Source organism: Heterodontus francisci, chromosome 16, assembly GCF_036365525.1.
Source record: "Heterodontus francisci isolate sHetFra1 chromosome 16, sHetFra1.hap1, whole genome shotgun sequence".
NCBI lineage: Eukaryota > Metazoa > Chordata > Chondrichthyes > Heterodontiformes > Heterodontidae > Heterodontus > Heterodontus francisci.
Genome location: NC_090386.1, coordinates 21103068 through 21125727, shown reverse-complemented (window position 1 = coordinate 21125727; position 22660 = coordinate 21103068). Strand labels below are relative to the sequence as shown.

The window sequence follows — 22660 nt, the reverse complement described above, 5'->3', positions numbered from 1 at the left end:
CTAAGACAGACTAGACCCTGGGTGACAGTTGCCAGTTCACAGATGGAGCCAGACTCCCTGTATAATGGAGGACTGAGGTTTCTCCCACCTTTCCCAGAATGTGATATTGGGAATTCTATCTGCCTTAAATGCTGAAATGTTGGGATTCCTGTTTAATTCATGCCATAGCCGAATGCTCTAGGCATGTTGGTACAGGATTCCTGAGGCACCCTGACCTATGGTGTGGCATGGAGTGTACCCAAGTTTTTACTGCTGTAGCCTGTTTTCTGCTTACCTGGCAGTGTTGATGCCTCAGAGCCATCCATGCTGGAGTTGAGAAACACATCGAGTGCCTCTTGGTCGGACATGTCCATGAGGTCCACCTGGTCCAACATATCCACATTGACTTCCATGGAGGAGATGCTCCCGATTGGTGCTGAGGGAAGCAGAAAAACCTTCAGCCACGGATTATGGAGATTGCCAAGCTCCCTATCCCTGCCCAGAGCCATGAGTTCACTCACTCTCTCTCGAGTTCTGATTTGATTCAGACACTCTGTTTGCCCTTTACCCCGCTCCTCCCCTGAAAACCTAGGCTAGGATACAGTTTTGTGGGTGCCATTAGCTCTCCGATAACTCACCCCAATGACCTTGTCTGACTTGCATAATAACTAAGAAACTTACAACCAAAGCTGAGTGACCTCTTCCACTCCTGATTTCCACATGTTTTCTCTGTTTGAAGATCAGATTTAATATGAAATAGTCAGAAAAGTAAACTCGATTTAGAGTCTTGCTTTGTTTTATTTGCATGTATGTTTGATATGACTCTGTTGGAAAACACTGTGTCCAGTGAATTATTAGCTTGTGGTCACCTCAGTCTGGCATTAATTACCTCTTTGAAGTTAAACATACTTTAATGAACTCCACCTCAGATAGTTTGGAGCTCTGTCTGTGTCGACTGAGCAGAACCATGAAGGTTACTTGTTTCTTTAAATGCCCCAGTAAAGGCAAACTCTGACATTGCTCTTACTGTCAGATGCCTCTTACCTTGAATCAGGTGGGAAAAGGTAAATTGATAAAACCTGAACAGCCGTTCAATGGAAGGATTTGTTTGATAACTGCCTTTCAGCTTAATGATTTAATTGGCAAAGGTAATCAGAGTCACATGAGTTGTAGCTAATTTGGCTTTAAATATAGGAGGAGTTTGCAGTTTCGACCAGACAGCAAATGCCAAGGCGAGATATTTTACAGTGCCCTCCCAGGCCTGGTGATGAGTAAAATCTGATAGTTTATTGGTACAGCTTGTTCCATTATGAATCTTACTATATATCTAGAATGTTGTATAAATATTATATGTGCTTTTTTATAGAATCTCTTAAGTGAAGAATTTGCACTTATTTTATCTTTGAGTTGTATTATTGTTGAATCTGTGTATTAAAAATAAAGCCTGACCCTCAGGAGGATTAAGGTGTGTGAACCATTTTATTAAATGTCTCCAACTAAACTAGAAATAATGTAAGAGCTAATGCCACTGCTGCATTGTCATCTTGCCATTTGTTCATTAACTTTACTTTCAATTTCCACTGTTACGACCAGGTGAGGAAGGGGTCTCAGGCTCCCCTTCGCCCCTTTCCTGGTTTGGCTGTAACAGAGTTTAACTGTTCAAACACAGTGCTTTTAGCTTTACCTCGTGAGTCCTTGCTCACTGCTCTCTAATTGTAATTGTAAATGAACCAAGCAGACTGGCTTAAACAAGAAAGAGGTAAGTTTATTACCCTTAACACTCTAACTCAGTTAAAATTACTAAAAATGCATGAGGCAACCATGCTAGCAAGCATATGATATAAACACACGCACACAAATAGATACAGAGGAGAAAGAATTAAAGGGGGAGGGTTTGGATAGTAGTGTGGTGACCAGAACTGGACAATACTCTAGCTGTGACCTAACCAGAGCTTTATAAAGGTTCAGCATAACCTCCCTGCTTTTGTATTCAATACTTCTATTTATGAAGTCCAAGATCCCATTTGCTTTACTAACCACTCTCTCAGTATATCTTACCACCTTCAAAGATCGATGCACGTGCACCCCAGGTCCCTCTGTCCCTGCACAATCTATAGAACTGTGGTATTAAGTATATATTGCCTCTCCCTCTCCCAAAGTGTATCACTTCACACTTCTCTGGATTAAATTCCATCTGCTACTTGTCTCCTCATTCTGCTGGCCTATGTCCTGTTGCTCCTGCTTTGGCTCTGCCTTGCTCTTGACTTCAGATCCTGGTGGTTTCCCTGCTGTCAATTCCTTTCATGTTGCCTTCCCTCTCTTGATTTTGCTGCTGTCACTCCCCCTACTGCCAGCCCTTCTACAGCTGATTCCTGCTGCAGTTCCTGATTCCAATGTTGTTGTTCCCGCAGTCCAGGGAATCAGCACCTTTCCACACACAGCTGCTGGCTAGTTGGCTACTAGGATTCAATTGCTGATTGGTGGATGACTGCGTTTTGTTGAGAGGCTACTGGTTGTGAATGGTTACCCTCTAAGACTGGTGACTACTCACTGCTAGTTAGTCTGGATCACTGTATTACTCACAAAGAAGCTCACTGTGATTTATTGTGACTTTGGCTGATATAGACACAGCCACATATTACACATCTCTCCCAATTTTAATTGAATTATTCCATTGCACTCTGTAAACTTGAGGTCATCCAAAACTCTGCTGTTTGTATCAAGTCCCAATCACCTCTGTGCTCACTGAGCTACATTGGCCCTGGTCTGACAACACCTCTATTTTAAAGTCCTTAGAGAGAGAGAGAGAGATACAGCACTGAAACAGGCCCTTCAAGTCTGTGCTGACCATTAACCACCCATTTATACTAATCCTACATTAATCCCATATTTCCTACCACATCCCCACCTTCCCTGAATTCTTCTACCACCTACTTACATTAGGGGTAATTTAGAATGGCTAATTTACCCATCAACCTGCAAGTCTTTGGCTGTGGGAGGAAACCAGAGCACCCAGCAGAAACCCACACAGTCACAGGGAGAACTTGCAAAGTCTGCACAGGCAGTACCCAGAATTGAACCTAGGTCACTGGAGCTGTGAGACTGTGGTGCTAACCACTGTGCCACCCCTATCCTTGTTTTAATAGAGGTTTACATAGTATATACAGCTCAGAAACAGGTCATCTGGCCCAACCAGTCGATGCCTGTGTTTATGTCCCACTCGAGCCTCCTCCCATCTTCCCTCATCCAAATCCATCATCGTGACCCTTTATACCCTTCTCCCTCATATGCTTGTCTAGCTTCCCTTTTAATACATCAATAATATTCGCTTCAACCACTCCCTGTAGTAGTGAGTTCCACATTTTCAGATCCCTCCAAGGCATCGCCCCTCCCTATCTCTGTAAACTCCACCAGCCCCACAACCTCCGAGATTTCTGAGCTCCTCTAATTCTGGCCTCTTGAGCATTCCTGATTCTAACTGCTCCGTTATTGGTGGCTGCATCTTCAGCTGCCCAGACCCTAAGCTCTGGAATGCCCTCCCTTCATCTCTTCACTTCTCTATCTCTCCCTCCCTCCTTAGATGCTCCTTAAAACCTAACCCTTTGATCAAGCTTTCGGTCACTTATCCTCATTTCTCCTTCTGTGGCTCTGTGCCATTTATTTTGTCTGATAATATTCCTGTGAAGCACCTTGGGAGGTTTTCTTACATTTAAGTAGTTGTTGTTGAAGTCATCAAGGAAAATGTTTTATGAGTTTTAATTGGATGGTGTGTTTTTGCAATTGTTATATATTATGCACTCACTAAAAGATTCATATGATATATATGCATAAGATTAATAAGTTTACTGTGTTACAACTGAGGTGGGAGGAGTGCACTGTCTTTTCTAGTTCCACTTCTCCACAGGTCCCAACATATATTTAAATGTTTACCCAGTTACCGATACGGTCAATCATAGATTCTACTCTTTATCCCAGAATAAAATACACCAACCAGGTTTTTTAATAAACAATAAAATTATCAGTTTATTATAAAACAAGACTTAACCAGCAATGAAGCAAATAATTAACACACAGATTGAAGTGTGAAAGTTCCCTTTTTACCTTAGCCCCTCACACAAACACACACACACACACACCAGTTAACTGAAAAATCAAGAGATTTTCTCTTTGGAGCTCTGTTACAAAAAAAGACAAAAAAAATACTTTGGCCAAATACTTGTTAATTCTTAAAGAAAATAAAAGATGTGGAAAGATGTCAGTTGCCCCTTTATTCTGGTGTCCCAAATACGCGTAGACAGCTGTCACTGGGATCTTTCTAGAACATTTCTTTTCAGGCGACGTTGAGGATCAGTTTGGCAGGCTTTCCAGGAGAAACATGGCAACAGGGGTTTCTGGCAGGCCTTTCAGGAGGAATGCAGCATCAAAGGTTTTGGTTATCACACTGAATAAGCAAGGGTTTTTTTCACAAAGATGGAAAAGAGATGAAAAAGGCTGAGTTGGGGTTTTGTCCTTGGCAGGTTGATTTTTAAACTCCTTTCAGAACACTGCCAACAACCCAACTAACTGTCCAAAGTGAAACCAAAAACAATATCCCAAGAGTCAAGCCTCCTGCCCCCTATCAATCTTGATCTGTCACTTCTCTGTAAACATCCTCTCCAGGTCAATAAACCCTGCTGGGTACTTATCTGAAGATAGGTGACTACCAGTAAGGGTGTTTACAAACCAAGTCCAAAAGACATTCCAATGATCTCTTTTTTAAAAAAAAACAAAGTCAGGCATCTATAGAATCCTTTTCAGTTTTAAAATCCAAGCCCTCAAAAAAGTTTAACAAAAAATGGAAGCACTTTCATAACAACTGCAAACTCTGGAAAGCAGAGCAGTTGAAACGTAAAAAGTCAATATATTTTGGTGAAAATGCCCCTCCCCGTATCCCCATGCCCAATTTCCCCCAAATAAACCTTCCATATGATCAATAGTATTGCCACTATTGTAATTACTGTAGACCTGTGGCCAGCACAGTCCCCACTGCCAACACTTTCATACACCAGTAATCAGAATAAAAGATCAGTGGTTAAAGAAAAACTTATGCTGTCATCTTGCTTTAGTCTCCATGCAGCCCATCTTTGAAATGGGAGACCCCAGTCATCCCACTTCAGCACAGGGATGATTGCTGCTCTGAAACATAGAATCATAGAATGGCTACAGCATTGAAGCAGGCCATTCGGCCTGTTGTGACCATTCTGGCTCTCTGTGAGAGTAACTCAGCTAATCCCACTCCACTGCCTTTTCCCCATAGCCCAGCAAATCTTTTCTCTTCAGGTACTTACCCAAATCTCTTCTGAAAGCCATGATTGAATCTCCTTCCACTTCACTCTTAGGCAGTGCATTTCAGATCCTAACCGCTGACTGCATAAAAAAGTTTTTCCTCACGTCACCTCTGGTTCTATTGCCAACCACTTAACATTGGTGTCCTCTTGTTCTCGACCCTTTCGCCACGGGGAACAGTTTTTCTCTATCTACTCTATCCAGACCCCACATGATTTTGAGCACTTCTAACAATTCTCCTCTCAGCCTTCTTCTCTAAGAAGAAAAGTTCTAGCTTTGCCAATCTATCCACATAACTGAAATTTCTTATCTCCGCAATCATCTTGGAAATCTTTTCAGCACCCTCTCTAATGTCTTCACATCCTACCTAAAGTGTAGTGCCCAGAATTGAATACAATATTCCAGTTGAAGCTGAACCAGTGTTTTATAAAGGTTCCCTGTAACTTCCTTGCTTTTGTATTCTATGTCTCTATTTATAAAGCCCAGGATCCTGTATGCCTTATTATCTGCTTTCACGACCTGCCCTACCACCTTAAACAATTTGTGCACATATACTCCCATGTCCTCTGTTCCTTCACTCGCTTCAGATTCATATTCTATATTTTATGTTGTGTTTACTCATTCTTCCTACCAAAATGTATATACCAAGTGGGAAGTCAGTCTGGGGTCTGACATTAAACCAGTCCCGTGTTCTAATTGGCATAGATTATTTGGCTACCAAGTTAATATATGGGACTCGCTCTGAACATTCACCAGGTCAATGGAGGAGTTCAGAGTTCCAGCAGTACTGCAGTACTGAGGGAGTGCTGCACTATCAGAGATGCCTTCTTTTGGATGAGATGTTAAATCGAGGCTCTGTGTGCCCTCTGAGGTACACGGAACGATCCCACGACATTATTGGAAGCAGAGCACGGAAGTCCTTTCTGATGTCTTGGTCAATATTTATCCCTCACCCAATGTCACTAAAACAGTTACCTACTCATTATCACATTATTGTTTGTGGGATCTTGCTGTGCACAAATTGGCTCCACTATTTCCTACATTACAACAAAGACTTACACTTCATATGTGCTTCATTGGCTGTAAAGCACTTTAGGCCATCCTGAGGTCATGAAAGGTGCTGTAGAAATGCAAGTCTTTCTTCAGCTGCAAGGTGAGAATGATGAATTTGAACCCCTATCACCTCTATCACTGTTATCTCTCTATCATCAAGTTCAATAATTCAGAGTCTGAATTTTACTTACGCCTCTGGTGCTCAATTTGCAGGTGTGCGGCAGTGAGGTAGAAATCTGCATCAGGCTGAAACACATCTTCAAAAAAGCTCTGCCTGTCTCTGAACTTCATCTGTGGGGTATGATCGGTGTCCAGCGGCTTTGGAGTGTGGTCTGCTTCAGCTGGAAAACACAAGTATAATGGGCACACAACATACATCAGCACTGTGTATATAACAACAACCTTACACTCTAGAACTGGGAGCATGCCATGTCACTGAACCTAGTCAACAGCTGTATGGCAGTGAATGTCCATCTGTAGAGAGATTAGGGACATCAAACTCTGCTGATCATGTTGTCATATCGATGAGATGGCATTGATGTCTCCAGTAACACAGGGTTAACCTAATGTCCTGTGTCACCTGGAATGCATGCTGGTGGTGGCATTCATGTACATTTTATTGAAAGATTAGTGACCTGAGTTAATGTTTAGGGAGTGGAAGAGACTGTGTTAATGTTCAGACAAAAGAGGAAGTACTGACTTAATATTCACAGAGCGGGGACAGAGCGTTAAAGGTCAAAAATGGGTTAATGTTCAGGGAGTGGGAGAGAAAGAGTTAATGTTCAGGGAGTGGGAGAGGGAGTCAGTTCATGTTCGTGGAATGGATTAATCTTCAAAAAGCAGGTTAATGGTCACAGAATGGATTACTGTTCATGGAATTGATTAATATTCACTGAAGGAGTTATTCTTCATAAGAATGGGTCAATGATCATGAAATGGGTTAATCTTGAGGGAGTAGAAAGATTGATGAATGTAATTGGTCCAGGAATGAAATGGTTAATAGTCATTATTTGTACGCATGGGTGTGACCGAGTTAACAAATGCCTGTTGTATTCTGTAATGTGATCATGGGTCATAACTTTTAATTCCGAGAAAAAAAGTGTCTGGAACTAGAGTGGGTTTGCACAAGCTGTTACTGATGGCTGGTTGAGCAGACTGTTTGTGAGGCTGGTGCAATGGATAGTGCAGCATTGTGATGGCAGGGGATTGAGCAGAGTGTCTGAGCTCTCACCCTGTCTCCAGTACACTGATTGATTTGGTGAGGTAAATGAGACACTCGAGCATAGGAACTTAGGACAGCATCGGGCTGCTTGTGCCTAAAAGCACTACGTCAGCAAATGTATGGTTTTCAGACTGTCTGTTGGTCTCTATCAGCGAACTGTTCAAATTTAGTTTGAGGAATTCTCTCTCCACATAATCCAAGAAGGTGTCATGAAGAAGGGCAGTGCTTGGTTTGATTTCACGCTGAATTTGGTGATCTTAGATTTGAAGTAACAGGACGACTAAATTTGGCCAAGACCAATCACTCAGGTTCACAGAAGGGAACTAACATCACTAGCTAATAATTCCTGCCAGGAAGTACCTGGACATCAAGTGAGTACTAGACTGACTATGGCTCCCATTTTTTATGTGCAGTGCTCCTTGTGATCAGATGCCCTGGAAACACTCACTGTCTGGATTCACATGTGAAGACTGGCCACGTTGCTGGTAGAACTGGAAGGTGCTTAATGTCTATAAAGGCACATCCCATAAAGAGCCAACATGTTCAAGAGAGGAGAAAATTGAAGGGATTGAAGGGTGGGTGGGGGTGGGGGTGAGGTGGGTAAGGTGGCAGGAATCATAGACGGTGATATGGCCGAGAAGGGCCAGGGCTGTTAAATTAGGAAAGACTCTCAGAACCAATTTTGTTTTCATTGGAAGAAGATGAGGGAAACCTGATGCAAGTCAGTATAACAGGAGGAGACACAATGTGGATGAGGAAGGCTATTTAATCCATAATAACTTATCCATCTTGAAAGACAGTAAAGTTCCACTCCCATGACAACAGCCAATTCCTTCTTAAATAATTCCAAGGATTTCACCTCCGGTTCTCTATCTGGAAGTCTTTTCCACTTGTTGATCACACATTGGGTGAAGAACGTCCCAATATCAGTTCTCAACTTTCTTTTTGTTAGTTTGAACCTATGTCCCTTGTTCTACTCTCAGTTTAACTCGAGGTTGTGCTTGGCATCTATCCTGTATTGTTGCCTCCCTCATATGACTCTGTAAAGTCACCCATCAGTTCTCAAATGTGAAGACTGATAAGCTCAGGTTTCTGGAGTCTTCCTACAAAATGCAATCCCTCTGACACGAGGAATCAGTTACATAGCTGTTCAGAGGGCTGCTTCCAGGGTTTGAATGTCCCCTTGAGTCTTGGTGACCAGAACTGGATGCAGTGCTGAAAACACTGAGCATGGCTATGTCCGACTTCTGCTTTATAAACTTGAATACTGGATTGCTAGTTGGATTGCTGCTGTTCAGTGATTGGACGAGTTTCATTGATCAGCAACTTAACAGGACCAGCCATATAAATACTGTGGCTGCAAGAGCAGCTCAGAAGCTGGGAATACAACTGCAAACAACTGTGAAAGCCTGTCCTCCATCTACAAGGCACAAGTCAGGAGTGTGATGGGAATACTCTCCACTTGCCTGGATAGGTGCAACTCCAACAACACTCAAGAAGCTCAACACCATCCAGGACAAAGCAGCCTGTTTGATTGGCACCCCATTCACAAACATTCACTCCCTCCACGACGCACAGTGGCAGCAGTGTGTACCATCTACAAGATGCACTGCAGCAACTCACCAAGCCTCCTTCGACAGCACCTTCCAAACCCACAACCTCTACTATCTAAAAGAACAAGAGCAGCAGGCACATGGGAACACGTGCAGGTTCCCCTCCAAGCCACACACTGTCCTGACTTGGATCTATATCGCTGTTCCTTCACTGTCGCTGGGTCAAAATCCTGAAACTCCCTTTCTAACAGCACTGTGGGTGTACCTACACCTCCTGGACTGCAGCGGTTCAAGAAGGCAGCTCACCACCACCTTCTCAAGGGCAATTAGGGATGGGCAATAAATGCTAACCAAGCCTGTGACACCTACATCCCATGATCGAATCAGAAAAACTATTCTGATTGCGAACCTGTTTGTAGATTGTTCATATAGGTACAGACTGAGCTAATCAAATATTTCATCGGACTAAATGGAACAGTTAATGTGATGGTTGAATTGCATCGAGTGCCCAGTGCCTGTAGAATCAGGTCCACAATGCAAGGACAGAGGGAGCTGGGAGTCTGTGTGTGAAATGTAGGATCATTAGGCCCTGACTTGTATTTTATGTAGGCGATATTGTCATAGTGCAGCTAGAATGGCTAATGCTCCAGCCACAGAGTGTGTGTCCTTTGCCTCTACTGCCATCCCTGCTCTTTGGCCTGCTCCCTGTGTCCATTGCCTCATCCTCTATCACTGCTGTCTGACATTGCTCTCTGTGTCCAGAGTCATGTGATTTGGAAGAGCACCAGTATATGCTAACCATGAACTGAACTCAGTGTACCTGGTGTCTTCAGATCATTGTATGTTCACATTGGCACAACAGATCAGTGCCATTATCAGCCTGGTGATTCTTTGTGCTGCCTGCAAGGGGATAGGAGGAATGTTATCTAGAAGGCTTGAATGAAGATAAATTAGGGATGGATGAACATTCTGGGGTTTTGCTTGACATGATTGAAGATAAGGGAATGTTTCTCTAGAACTTTCAAGAGGCTGGAGGGATAATGTACAGCCCATGATGAACCAGATTTCATGGCCAATGAAAGGAGTTAATCTAGTAGGTTTTATTCTGGCTTCAAGAGATTAACATTCTCTGCAAACTGAACGACACAAAAAGTGGTGTTTGTTGGAAGACATGGAATGAGAGCAAGTTTTTGGATTGTAAGTGATACAAATGAACAAAGAGACTGTGAAGAACATTAATTGCTGCTGGGATATAGCTCTGAGCAGTCAGGGTATCATGGATTAGGTGCCTCTGTGCATTTCCAAGGTGCAATGTGAGCCATATCCTGGATAATTACTATTTTATTTTCTATTGTTAGTGGTTTGTAATTTCACAGTAACAGAATTGGTTTCATTCAGTGCATTGCAATAAGAGATGGGAAACTATTCTTCTATCATTTTGTTTTGAATTGTACCCTATTGCCTCGGAATCATGAAGGTTCTGGGTTCAAGTTCTTGACAATGTTATTGGAGCTGGCACTGCCTGGTTTGATTGCATTGCCAGCAGTTCTGTCCTTTAGCTGAAATGTTAAAACAAGATCCTGTTGATTCTGGTAGTTCAGGTGCACATAAAAGACCCCATAGTTTGACTGGAAGAAGAGCAGGAAGTTCTCTAGGCGTCCTGCCCAACATTCTCCCTGCAACTAACACCACTCAAAAATAGCTCAACTGGTCATTCATCTCATTGCTGCTTGTTGGGATCTTGCTGTCCAAATTGGTTGCCATGTTTGCTTATATAACAACCAATGGGCAGTGAAGTGAGTCCGAGCTGGATGTGAACTGTTCTGAAGCACTTCCAGATGCTTCTGAGAGATTTGAGGCATTAGGTAAATGCCAGATTGTTTCGGTGAATTTTGAAGTGAGAGTTACTGGAGACTTACAGGAAAATACCCAGACATCATTAATCTGGTAGCAGTTGGGAAATACTCGGCGATACAAATGTATGCAGGCAGATCTGTTTGAATATTACTCCCAGAACTACTGGCTACAAATAATAATGAAATTGGTGCCATGGGGTGGGCATTGACCCTTTCCTGGGACCTGGCTTTATGTTCTACTCTGTGCTGGCTATGCGGCTCCTAAGAAAGAAACCTGAAATTGGACAGGCTCAATCCAGTCCCTATTCTGGCACTCAGATATGGCCCCCGGGGTTGGGGTGTGGGGGTGGAGGCAGGTGTGGGAAATGGAAAAGTATCAAATACCAGGGGTGCCTTTTCTGAGGTTGGATAAGTCCAGAGAGCTTTACTCTACATCTAACACTGCCCTTACCTAGGAGTGCTTGATAGTGATTTGGAGTGGTTATATGAATGTTCTTCCCAAACACTACCATCTCACTTTGGCAAGTACAAATTTCCCTCCCCATACAAGGGAAAATAAAAATGGACTAACTTACAAGCAGTAGAGAGGAATGCAGATTGTTGGTGAATAATTGCTGGACATGGAAGAATAGGGGACATAGGTTTAAGGTGCGAGGGGCAAAGTTTAGAGGGGATGTGCGAGGCAAGTTCTTTACACAGAGGGTGGTGAGTGCCTGAAACTTGTTGCCGAGGGAGGTGGTGGAAGCAGGTACGATAGTGACGTTTAAGAGGCATCTTGACAAATACATGAATAGGATGGGAATAGAGGGATACGGTCCCCAGAAGTGCAGAAGGTTTTAGTTTAGACAGGCATCAAGATCGGCGCAGGCTTGGAGGGCCGGATGGCCTGTTCCTGTGCTGTACTGTTCTTTGTTCTTTGTTCTTGCTGTGAAAGTATCTCTCAGGCTAGGGTTGACAAACTAAAATGCACACAGTGTGTGACTCTGTGGGAGAGCTTCTGTTCTTTATAGAATTTGAGAGACTGGTTTCTGTGTCCTGAAAAGCTGCTTGTCTCATATGATAAAGGATGACAATTCTTCTGATCTCGCCACACATCAGTTCAGTCCAAATCTTCAGCGTCATTCTCATTCTCAAAACAGAAATAGATGCAGAAGAGAGGAAGACTCTCCTGACTTCCGATACACATTTAAGTGAGTGGCATCAGAGGATCAAACAGGAGTTAGGTCCCCTTAAGCTGGCCAGAACTTAGAGTATCTGGGGAAGGTCCCAATCCTCCAGTGGCTCTCCAAACCAGAAGTGATGCATTGACTATGTGCTAGTATGTTGGTGTGGTGCTGAAGTATTGGCTTGTCGTGATGATATGGTGCTAATATGTTTTTTGTTGGTATTGTAATGTGTTGTGTTGATGTGCTGGTATGTTGTTCATTGGTATTGTAGCATGTTGTGTTGACACAATGTCTCTAATGTCACTGTATCACAGATGCAGCACACAGCACACAAACTCACCAATACACCAGTGCATGTTACTGATTTGCTTCAGGAATGTTTGGAGTTGGAATCACAGAAATGGTCATCATAGAAATATAGAAGCACAGAAACATGGAAACATACAGCACAGAAGCAGGCCATTCAGCCCTTTGGTGTCTGTGTTGGCCGAAAAAAAAATCCAGCCTAATTCCACTGTCCAGCTCTTGGTCAATAGCCTTGTAGGTTACAGCAACTTTAATTACACATATAAGTGTTTTTTAAATGTGATGAGGGTTTCCGGCTCGACCATTCTTTCAGGCAATAAGTTCCAGATCCCCATCACCCTGAAAAAATTCTCAACTCTCCTCCAACCCTTCAGCCAATTATTCAAAATCTCTGTCTCGGTTATTGTGCTCTCTGATAACGGAAATAGGTCCTTCCTATCCACTCTATCTAGGCCCCTCATAAGTTTATACATCTCAATTAAATCTCCTGTCAGCCTCCTCTGTTCTAAAGAAAAATAATCCAGCCTATCCAATCTTTCCTCATAGCTGAAGTTCTCCATTCCCAATATCCTTGTAAATCTCCTGTGTACCCCTCTAGTGGGATCCATGCTTCGTGTAATTCAGTGACAGTCATAGCTGAGCTCAGGAACTAGGACAGGACCAAGGCCATTGATCTGCAGTTTCCATGGAAAGGTGAGCATAATTGCAGAATAAGGTCACCCAAACCTTAGATAATCCCATTTGATAATAACAGTTACCGTGAATCAGTGGCCCTTATTATTAATTGAGAGATTAATATGATCCACAAGACACTGATAAGAATCTTGGAATTCCATGTAATAAAAGTGAATTTGATTTATTCAGTTGTGGTAAAACAGCCTCCCTGATCTACAAGTCAGCGTTAGGGGCTAAGCAGATGGTACTGTCTGATAGAGGTTATAGGAGCAGCAGAGGGAATGAAACCTTTCTGCTGTGGGTTGTTGATGGTCTGGCCTGTACACTCCTGCCGTGGGTTGTTGATGGTCTGGCCTGTACACTCCTGCCGTGGGTTGTTGATGGTCTGGCCTGTACACTCCTGCTGTGGGTTGTTGATGGTCTGGCCTGTACACTCCTGCCGTGGGTTGTTGATGGTCTGGCCTGTACACTCCTGCTGTGGGTTGTTGATGGTCTGGCCTGTACACTCCTGCCGTGGGTTGTTGATGGTCTGGCCTGTACACTCCTGCTGTGGGTTGTTGATGGTCTGGTCTGTACACTCCTGCTGTGGGTTGTTGATAGTCTGGCCTGTACACTCCTGCCGTGGGTTGTTGATGGTCTGGCCTGTACACTCCTGCCGTGGGTTGTTGATGGTCTGGCCTGTACACTCCTGCTGTGGTTTGTTGATGGAGCCAGGCCTGTGTGCTGTGCTTTGAATACTCCCTGATTTCAGAAGCAAGGAATGTACTTGAGCTCATTGTTTACTTTACTGGGCTGTCTGAGATTGTACAGAATTGGTGCCAAACATGAGCAGGAACAGCAGTTAGTGAGAGAGTTGAGCTGACTCACATTCCACCCTTACACATGGGTGGTTGGGGGCTGTTTAGAACCTGCCTCACCCTCCTCTATAGGGTTTGAAGTCTGTTGCTGTCTCCTACAGGAGTCTGGAGTTTGATCAGGTGCCTGGAGCCTGGTCCCTCTGTATGTGAATGGAGTGCCCTGTTCTTGGATGAGCTGATTATCTGATTTAGGTATATGTACCCTGTTAAAAGTTCCCAAAGATTAATAATTTTGACACTGGGCCAGTCCAGTGCTATTCTGTGACATAGCATGAGCAAACAGTATCACCCTCCCTGGAGCAACACAGATATTTATCAGGTCATGCCAGAGACAGTGTTGTTTTCACAGCAGTCCAGGACACCCTTGAAACAGGGACTCTTCACTCTTGTCACCCAGCGGAGAGCGGTCAGCTGTGGCTCAGTGGTAGCACTCTCACAGGTTTAAGTCCCATTCCAAAGACTTGGGCATATAATTTAGGCTGACACTCCATGGAGTACTGAGGGAGTGCTGCACTGTTGGAGGTGCTGTCTTTCAGGTGAAACATTGAACTGAGGTCCCATCAGCCTCTCAGGTTGATGCAAAAGATCCCATGGCACTATTTCAAAGAAGAGCAGGGGAGTTATTCCTCAACCAACATCACAAAAACAGATTATCTAATCATTTTCACATTGCCGCTCGTGGGAGCTTGCTGTGTGAAAATTGGCTGCTGCATTTCCTACAACAATGACTACACTTTAAGAGGACCTCATTGGCTTTAAAGTGCTTTGAATCATCCTGAGGTTGTGAATGGGGTTTTAGAATTGTAAATCTTTTTTTCTTTTTGAGTATGTCACCATGAGCACCGTCCCGGCACATCAGTGCATAATGGCATGCTGAAGCTGGAGGAAGATCAAAGAATTTTAGCGTATGAGGAGGGTGTCATTTTGCGAATAAGAAAAAAGCCTTCTATCTGAGTCAGCTTCACCTTCTCACCAGCTCTTCAGTTTTTCTCTCGAGGGACCCAGCAATAACTCTTTTTGTATTGGATTAATTGCCATTGCCAGGGCTGCTACCTCCTGACCTTCTGATGTCATGCAGACAGCAGCAACACCAAAGGCCAGGTTTAACTGCTGACCTCAATGAATCTGACAAATCACATTGGTGTTGCTGCTGACCGGGTGAGATCTACACGTTGGGAACTTGGCACTACAGGGATATAAAAGCAGCTTCATACCTCTTTGACCTGTTGTATACTTCAATGTCCTTCTCTGGTAACTCATTTTACAACTTGTTTGGATAAAAAGTACACCCTGATTACCCCTCTCACTATTATTTTTCTAATTTTTAACTTGTGTTTGCTGATACTGAACTTTTCACTGCTGTGAAAGACATGCTTGAGGCAGTTTTAGAATTCCCCTCCATAATCTTTAACAGATTATGAAGCTGTTTTTATACCGGAGACCAGATTCCAGCAGAGCTTTTAAAACTCTCACCCTTATTTTCAAATCCCTCCATAACCTCACCCCTCCCCAACATCCTCCCTCCCCACACTCCTCCGATTTTAATTGCTGCATCATTATAATCCTGCTTACAGTTGCCTGGACCCTGAACTCTGGAATTCTCTTCCTAAACCTCTTTAAAGACACACTTTAAAACCTGCCTGTTTGACCAAGTTTTTAGTCATCTGCCCTAATATTGCCTTATGTGGCTCAGTGTCAAATTTTGTTTGATTGTGCTCTTGAGAAGCACCATGAGACGCTTTACTATGGTAAAGATGCGATATAAATGCAAGTTGTTGTTGTAAATGCTGCTCTCCCCTGCTCCCTCTTGTAATGTATTGACCCTCCTGTAAACCAGCTGCATTGCCAGAGCCCATCATTCTACTCCTGAAACGATTGACTGCAGTATTTTGTCCAATGAAGGTACACAGTGTAGTGATGTTATGACATTGCAATGACAGAAATTAAGTATTTTCGTTTTATTTTAGCTCAGAAGAGTTTATTTTAACTCAACCACAAGTGATAAGAAGGAATTTAAACACCAGCTACAGTTATAATCCATGTGCCAGAGTAATACAATACAAATGCTGCAGGAGCTGTCTGCTGTTGTGTTCTAACTGAAAGACTGGAGGGAGAGACCAAGCTACATTCAAACAAACCAGTGCTGTATCTCTAAAAAAAAACCCATACTGTGATTGGCTGTATTACATGTCTCACTCACAATTACTTTTTAAATAGTCGTTTGGTAGTACAGAACTTGACTATTGTGAAAACAGACATTTTGTCAAAGCTTTTCATCTTGCACTCATCAGGACAATTCGTAAGAATACCAATGTAAGGGAAAGCAACAAATTAATACTATATGAGAAGAGAGTGCTGATTGGTTGGCAAGTGGACTCTGATTGGTAGAGGCATTGCCATGGAGAATGCACCAGTTTATGGTGATTGACAGTTAACTGTCAAGCTTTGTTTAAAATTTAAACCAGGCAGCTTGACTCTGATTGGTCAAGGCATTCCCTGTGGAATGAACCGGCGAATCGCTGTCACTTATTTTGTTTAGCTGAAACAGGTGCAATGTGCGCACATGTTCTTTCTGTCTGCAAAGAACAGGGCCCTGTGTATTAATATATGTAGCTTCCAGTACGCGCAAATGTGCCACACTGCGAGCCCGACTGACAACCTTAAATTGGTTGTCAGCGTAATTCTTAATACACTGAGGATTATTTAGCAAATGTTGTCCAATCGCGGAATCACATCTAATGTTGGACACTGTGTTTTGAGTTTTGCAAGCACGGGCTGGTTGGGTATGGTCTGTACTTTGCGAACAGTGGAAAGGACATGTTGTTTGATGTGATCCGCCAGTCTTTGGGACACACGGCCTATATACCTAGCATCACACAGCATTGACATTCATTTGTGTGATAGGCAGGACATCTTTTTGGCTTGATGGCAGCATTCTGTTAGTAGCGAGCACCACACGTGTTGCTACTGCATAGTAGCAGTGTGAAACAGCTAGCTTCACCTGTCGCTCAAATTTTTGTGATACCTTACCCTGACAGGGTAATCTGAGATAGAGTGGGCACTTTTCAGGGCCAAAAATGACGGCCTTAGGCTCGTTCATATGTTTGCGCGATATACAGTGAGAAATGATCTGATCAGGGTCGCCATTGTCATGCAGGATGCCTTTGATTCGCCCTATTTCAGCATCAAGCTTGCATGGTGAACAAATGGCTTGTGCCCTATTTACAAGGCTGCAATAAGGCCAATCTTATAGCGCGCGGAATTGTAAGAATCCCAATGCGTGTATTGATCATTGAAGGTAGGTTTGCGGTCTACCATCCTTTACATGGAAATGTTCGCTAATTTCTCTCCTGAATGGCCTGGCTCTAATTTTAAGGTTACGTCCCCTTGTGCTAGACTCTCATCACCAGCAGAAAAGGTTTCTCTCTACCCTTTCAAAATCCTAAAACCCTCAATAAATGAAATCTCCTGTTAACCCTCTATATCTTAGGGAATAAGCGCCTATTTTTCATAATCTCTCCTAATCTAACCCTTGGAGCCCTAGTAACATGCTGGTGAATCTGTGCTGCAGTCCTAAGGCCACTATATCCTTTGTAAGGTACAGAGTGTCCAATAAAAGGGCTCACATAGAAATAAAGCAAGTACAAGAGGGATGCTAATTCCTGTGAGATCAAACGCCAGTTAGAGTCTCTGCCTTCAGGAAATGAGAGTTTACAAATCTGGGGCAGGAGAAGAAATAATGAATAGTTGAGGCTCAGCACAGATCCTTTTGGGACACCGTCAGTCACTACCTTCCAATTTGAATGTGATGGCATCTGTTTGTCTCTGGAGATGATGGACTGCGTCTGGGGTGTATGTCACTTCTGGATTGAACATTGCCTGTTGTGGCTGTAGAGGCCAACATGTAAGTGGCAATCCCTTCCACAGCTGGCACAGATGAATACCGTTGGCCCGAGCTTGACTGATGTTTATTCCTTCCTCTGGGCTCTCTTTTTTGCCATTAGGTTGTTTCTTTTGTCCTCTGCTTTTTCAACACCCCTATTGACTGCCGTTCTCCACGAACTCCAGTCAGCAGCAAGAGGTTCCTATGCATCGATACTGATCCTCTAATCCTGGTCAACTTGAGGTCTTGCTTGCAGACATTGTTGTATCACAGACATGTGTGACCTGTTGCTCTCGTGCTGATAGCAAGCTCGCCGTGGAGCATGTCTTTGGGGATGCGACCGTCATCCATTCAGCTCACATGACCCAGCCAACAGAGTCGCCGCTGACTCAAGAAGGCAAACATGTTGGGGATCCCTGCACGCTGGTGTACTTCCGTATTTGACACTTTCCTGGCAGGACATAGAATCATAGAAGGTTTAAGGCACAGAAAGTGGCCACTTGGCCCATCCTGTCTGTGCTGGCCAAAAAACGATCCACCTATTCCAATCCCACCTTCCAGCATTTGGTCTGTAGCCCCTGCAGATTACGGCACTTGAGGTGCATATCCAGACTCCTTTTGAATGAGTTGATGGTTTCTGCCTCAATTACCCTTTCAGGCAGTGAGTTCCAGACCCCCACCACCCTTGGGTGAAAAAGTTTTTCCTCATTTCCTGTCTAATCTTTCCACCAATCACTTTAAATCTATGCCCCCTTGTCACTGACCTCTGTGCTAAGGTGAATAGACCCGTCACCTCCACTTTATCCAGGCTGTTCAAAATTTTGTATATTTCAATCAGATTCTCTATTGGAAAGGAGGGTGCTGAGAACACTTGCCTGGTACAAGCAGAGCTTTGTATTTTGGTTCTTCTCAACTTTGACATGACAGCTGTAGCCTTGGCAATCCTGGTGCTGATTTTAGCATCAAGGGACAGGTTGCTGGTGATTGCTGATCCAAGGTATGTGATGTCCCCTAGAGATCAAACACAAACCCTGCCTCCTAAGACTGTATTGAAACAAGAGGTTAGGATTCAGTTGCAATAAATTTGCAGACTCAGAGCTGAACAAGTAGCAATTTGAATCTAAGAATATAGGAACATGAACAATAGGAGCTGGAGTAGGCCACTGGGCCCCTCGAGCCTCTTCCACCATTCAGTAAGATTATTGTTTGGGATAGAAATGCAATACTGTACCATTGTGCCTCCTGGCTTACTGTAGTCATGTGACCTCTACCATGAGGGACTCTGACTGGGGGCAGTCATTACAGTCAGTTTCATTAAAGACAGGAGTCCACACCAGACTGGTGTCCTGTGAGCTCCTAACATGGTGTCAGAGTGGAGCTGAGATTGAGTGTTGAAGAGCTGTTTACAAGCACAGCTATGGAATAAAGGCCACAGGAATGGTCACAACTGCTAAAAGCTGCTAAAAGCTATAGGAAGCGACAGAAAAGGAACAAGGAAACAGCTGAAAGTATAGGGTAAGACAATGGCTGCAAATTTTCCTCTGCCTGTGCCAGTCGAAATGAAAGGTGAAATGAAACAGAACTGGCAGTTTTTCCACTCACAATGGCAACATTATGAAATTGCGACAGATTTAATTAACAAACCAGAGTGATTGCGAGTAGCTACACTTTTATCATTGTTGGGGAGAGACTATTACAGAATCTTTGGCTGATGTGTCTGCAGGAGAAAAAGGCATGTCCAGCATGGGGAAAGCAGTGTTCTCACTGCACGAAGCTGAATCATTTTGCACGCAAGTGTTTGGCTAGAAGGAAGCACAACAAGCAGGTACAGATAGCCACTGGAGAGACATCAGCTGAAGATTCTGACGAATCACTATAGAACATACAACGGGTTACTTCAGATAGGTCGATTATATCGATTATATAAATGGTTTGTGACAATTGGAATGATGACTGCAGAAGGAGAATATCAAGTCAACATAAAGTGCCAGATAGACACTGGTGTGTCATGCAACATCATGACCTTCACAGACCTGTGCAAAGTGGCTCAACATAGCAATCCAAAAATAAAGCCCTTGAAAGTAAGGTTGAGGCTATATGATGGCACCATACTAGTGACAAGAGGGCAAGTTACTCTGAGAGCCCATTGCAATGACAAGAACGAAGATCTGGAGTTCCAGATCATAGACAGCAAGCAAAAGCCACTCATCTCAGCAGAAGCAAGTCTAAAACTTGGACTGGTATCCCCGAACGTGCAAAAAGAGAAAACCCAGGAGATGGCCTACAGGAGCGGGCACCGGCGCTGGAATGAAAACGCCTTTGCCAGTCGCAAGGTGATGTGAGTCAAACAGGCAGCGAGGAAGAGGAAGATCTGGTAGTCGTCTGCTCAGGCGCCCAAGGTGGAGGCTGTGGGGAAGAAACGCTCAGATTCCGCAGAGCAGGCAGACAAAATCAAGGTGAAATGCTAGAAAGCCAAATTTCATTTTGGTAAAACTGCCGAGCCATAGCCAGTCAGGGTACCAACCTTCAACATGCTCAACAAGAGTCAGCTCAAGTGGCAACTTGGGACCTGCATAGAGCAGTTGTCACCTCGATCGTATGCGGTGCAAGTGAAGGACCAGAGATACAATCACAGCCGCAGGCACACACGCATAACTGGAGAAGCTGGCTGTTCCTTCATGGCAGGCGGCCAACCAGGAAGGTGAAAACTGCACAGACCACAAAATAACCATCAGCCCCAGAGGTCCATAACACCCCAACAACGGAAGAGGAACAACAACAGTTACCTTGGCAACAAGTGACAAGGGAACGACACTCGCCAGAGAAAGAAAATTAATCAGATGAATAACCAACGACAACACGCATGTGCACGACTAAGAGACCGGCACGATTTAATGACTATGTGTGCAATGCACGTGCAGAGACGGACAAGAATGACAATGCATGAGAACAGATGTGTGCATTGTGGGTAATTTGGGCAACTCACAGTGTAAATGATAATACATGCAAATTAGTTTTGTGTTTTTTTGTATGAAAAGGGGGTTTCATTAAAGACAGAGTCCACACCAGACTGGTGTCCTTTGAACTCATAACAGTTATGGCTGATATTCTACATCAACTGCACTTTCCTGGTCAATCCCCAAATCTCTTGATTTCCTTAATGTCCAAAAATCTAGCGGTGTCAGTCTTAATATATAAAGTTATTATTGAATCTGCTTCCTCCGCCCTTTCAGGCAATGCATTCTAGATCATCATAATGCACTGCGTAAAAAAAATTCTCCTTATCTCCCCTCTGGTTTGTTTACCTTAAATCTGTGTCTCAGGTTACTGACCCTTCTCCCAGTAGAAACAGTTTCTCTTTATTTACTCTATCACACCCCCACATGGTCTTGAAAGGAAGGCGATACAATGGATTTGATTGAAGACATTTTTACAAAGTTGTTCTCAGGATGTGGGCAGTATGTGCAGTACCTCTGCTATCCTTCTACATATTATCTTTTCACCAAGATTCTCAGCAGTCTGCCAAGTACAAGATGTCTGAGACTCCAAATGTCCAATCCCAAACTGAACTGCTCAAGACCTGTGACTTGGATCCTAAAGTTATAATCCCAATCAGAGCTGATACTCAAATTCAGTCTTTCTGTAGGCACAGTACCAGCTCCTGCAGCCTGGGAAATTGTCGCAAATTGGCAATCCAACAATTCAGATACATAAAAGAAAAATAATGCAGATGTTGGAAATCTGATATAAAATCAGAAATGCTGGAAATACTCAGCAGGTCTGGCCACGCCTCTGGAGAGAGAAACAGAGTTAATGGGCTGGATTTAATAGGCTTCCTGGAGACAGGCTAGAAGGCCAGAGTGGGTGGGGGTGGAGGGCCCATCGCCTTCCCATCGCAATGCAATTAAGTCGGGGGTGGGAAAGGCTGAAGACGGCCTTCCCACACAAAGGCTCAAATTGAAGCCCTTAAGGGCCTCTTTCTGCCACTGCTGAAATTAAGCCAGCAGTGGGGGTCTCCTCTATGTAGGGATGTCGCCCATTGAAACAAGGTGATCTTCCTGTGGGCTTGGGTTTGAGGGCCTCCTCCGTGAGTAATCTGTGGCCCATGGAGAGTTCCTGGCACCATCTCCTGTAACAATGCATCCCTCCCCCTCACCATGCATCGCCTACCTACCCCCACCCCGTCACTGGGGCCTGCCAGAAAGGCCTCATTGACCCCGCCACACTTACCTTGGGTCAGCGATGGGCCTGGTTCCAAGGCTCCTTACAATACCAGCAATGGCCAACCCTCCTGGTGGCGCTGCTGATACAACTGAGCTCCCAGCCCTCTGATTAGCCGGCAGTTCTGGGAGGTGGAATCCCGTCAATTAAGGGAGGTCAGGGTCAAGGTCAGGGCAAATGGCCTGCCTTCCACAGTCGAATAACCTAGCGATACTCATTGTATAGAACAAGGAAGAATTTATACAGTATATTTGTTTTGCACAGGCCACTGAAAGCCCGCAGATATTGACATACTTTTGAGTTGTAGTCGCTATCATTATGGCAAATGCAGCAACCAATTTGCACATAGCGAGTTCCCACAAACAGCAATGAGATACTTGACAATTCATTTGTCTTGGTGGTTCACCATGAGAAGACACCCCACTTAAATGGATTGTTCGTTGCATGTCCATCATCTTTCGTAGATGAAAGGATACTAACCAACCAACCAATCTGTCTTGGTGGTAGCAGTTGAGGGATAAATATTGGCCAGGGCTTCAGCACAGCTCCCCTCCTCTTCTGACA

The 22660-nt window shown here is 43.9% G+C and overlaps 1 protein-coding gene across 1 annotated transcript in view; it reads right to left on the bottom strand.

Moving 5' to 3' along the window:
• The window catches only part of si:ch211-253b8.5 (dysbindin), a 97358-nt gene that overhangs the window by 3997 nt on the left and 70701 nt on the right, over window positions 1-22660 (bottom strand). Inside the window, exons 2-3 of the mRNA XM_068048034.1 lie at window positions 6549-6698; window positions 275-415 (exon numbers count right to left, since the gene is read on the bottom strand). Of these exons, the coding sequence (XP_067904135.1) occupies window positions 275-415; window positions 6549-6698 (291 nt within the window). The remainder of the gene's footprint in view (window positions 1-274; window positions 416-6548; window positions 6699-22660) is intronic.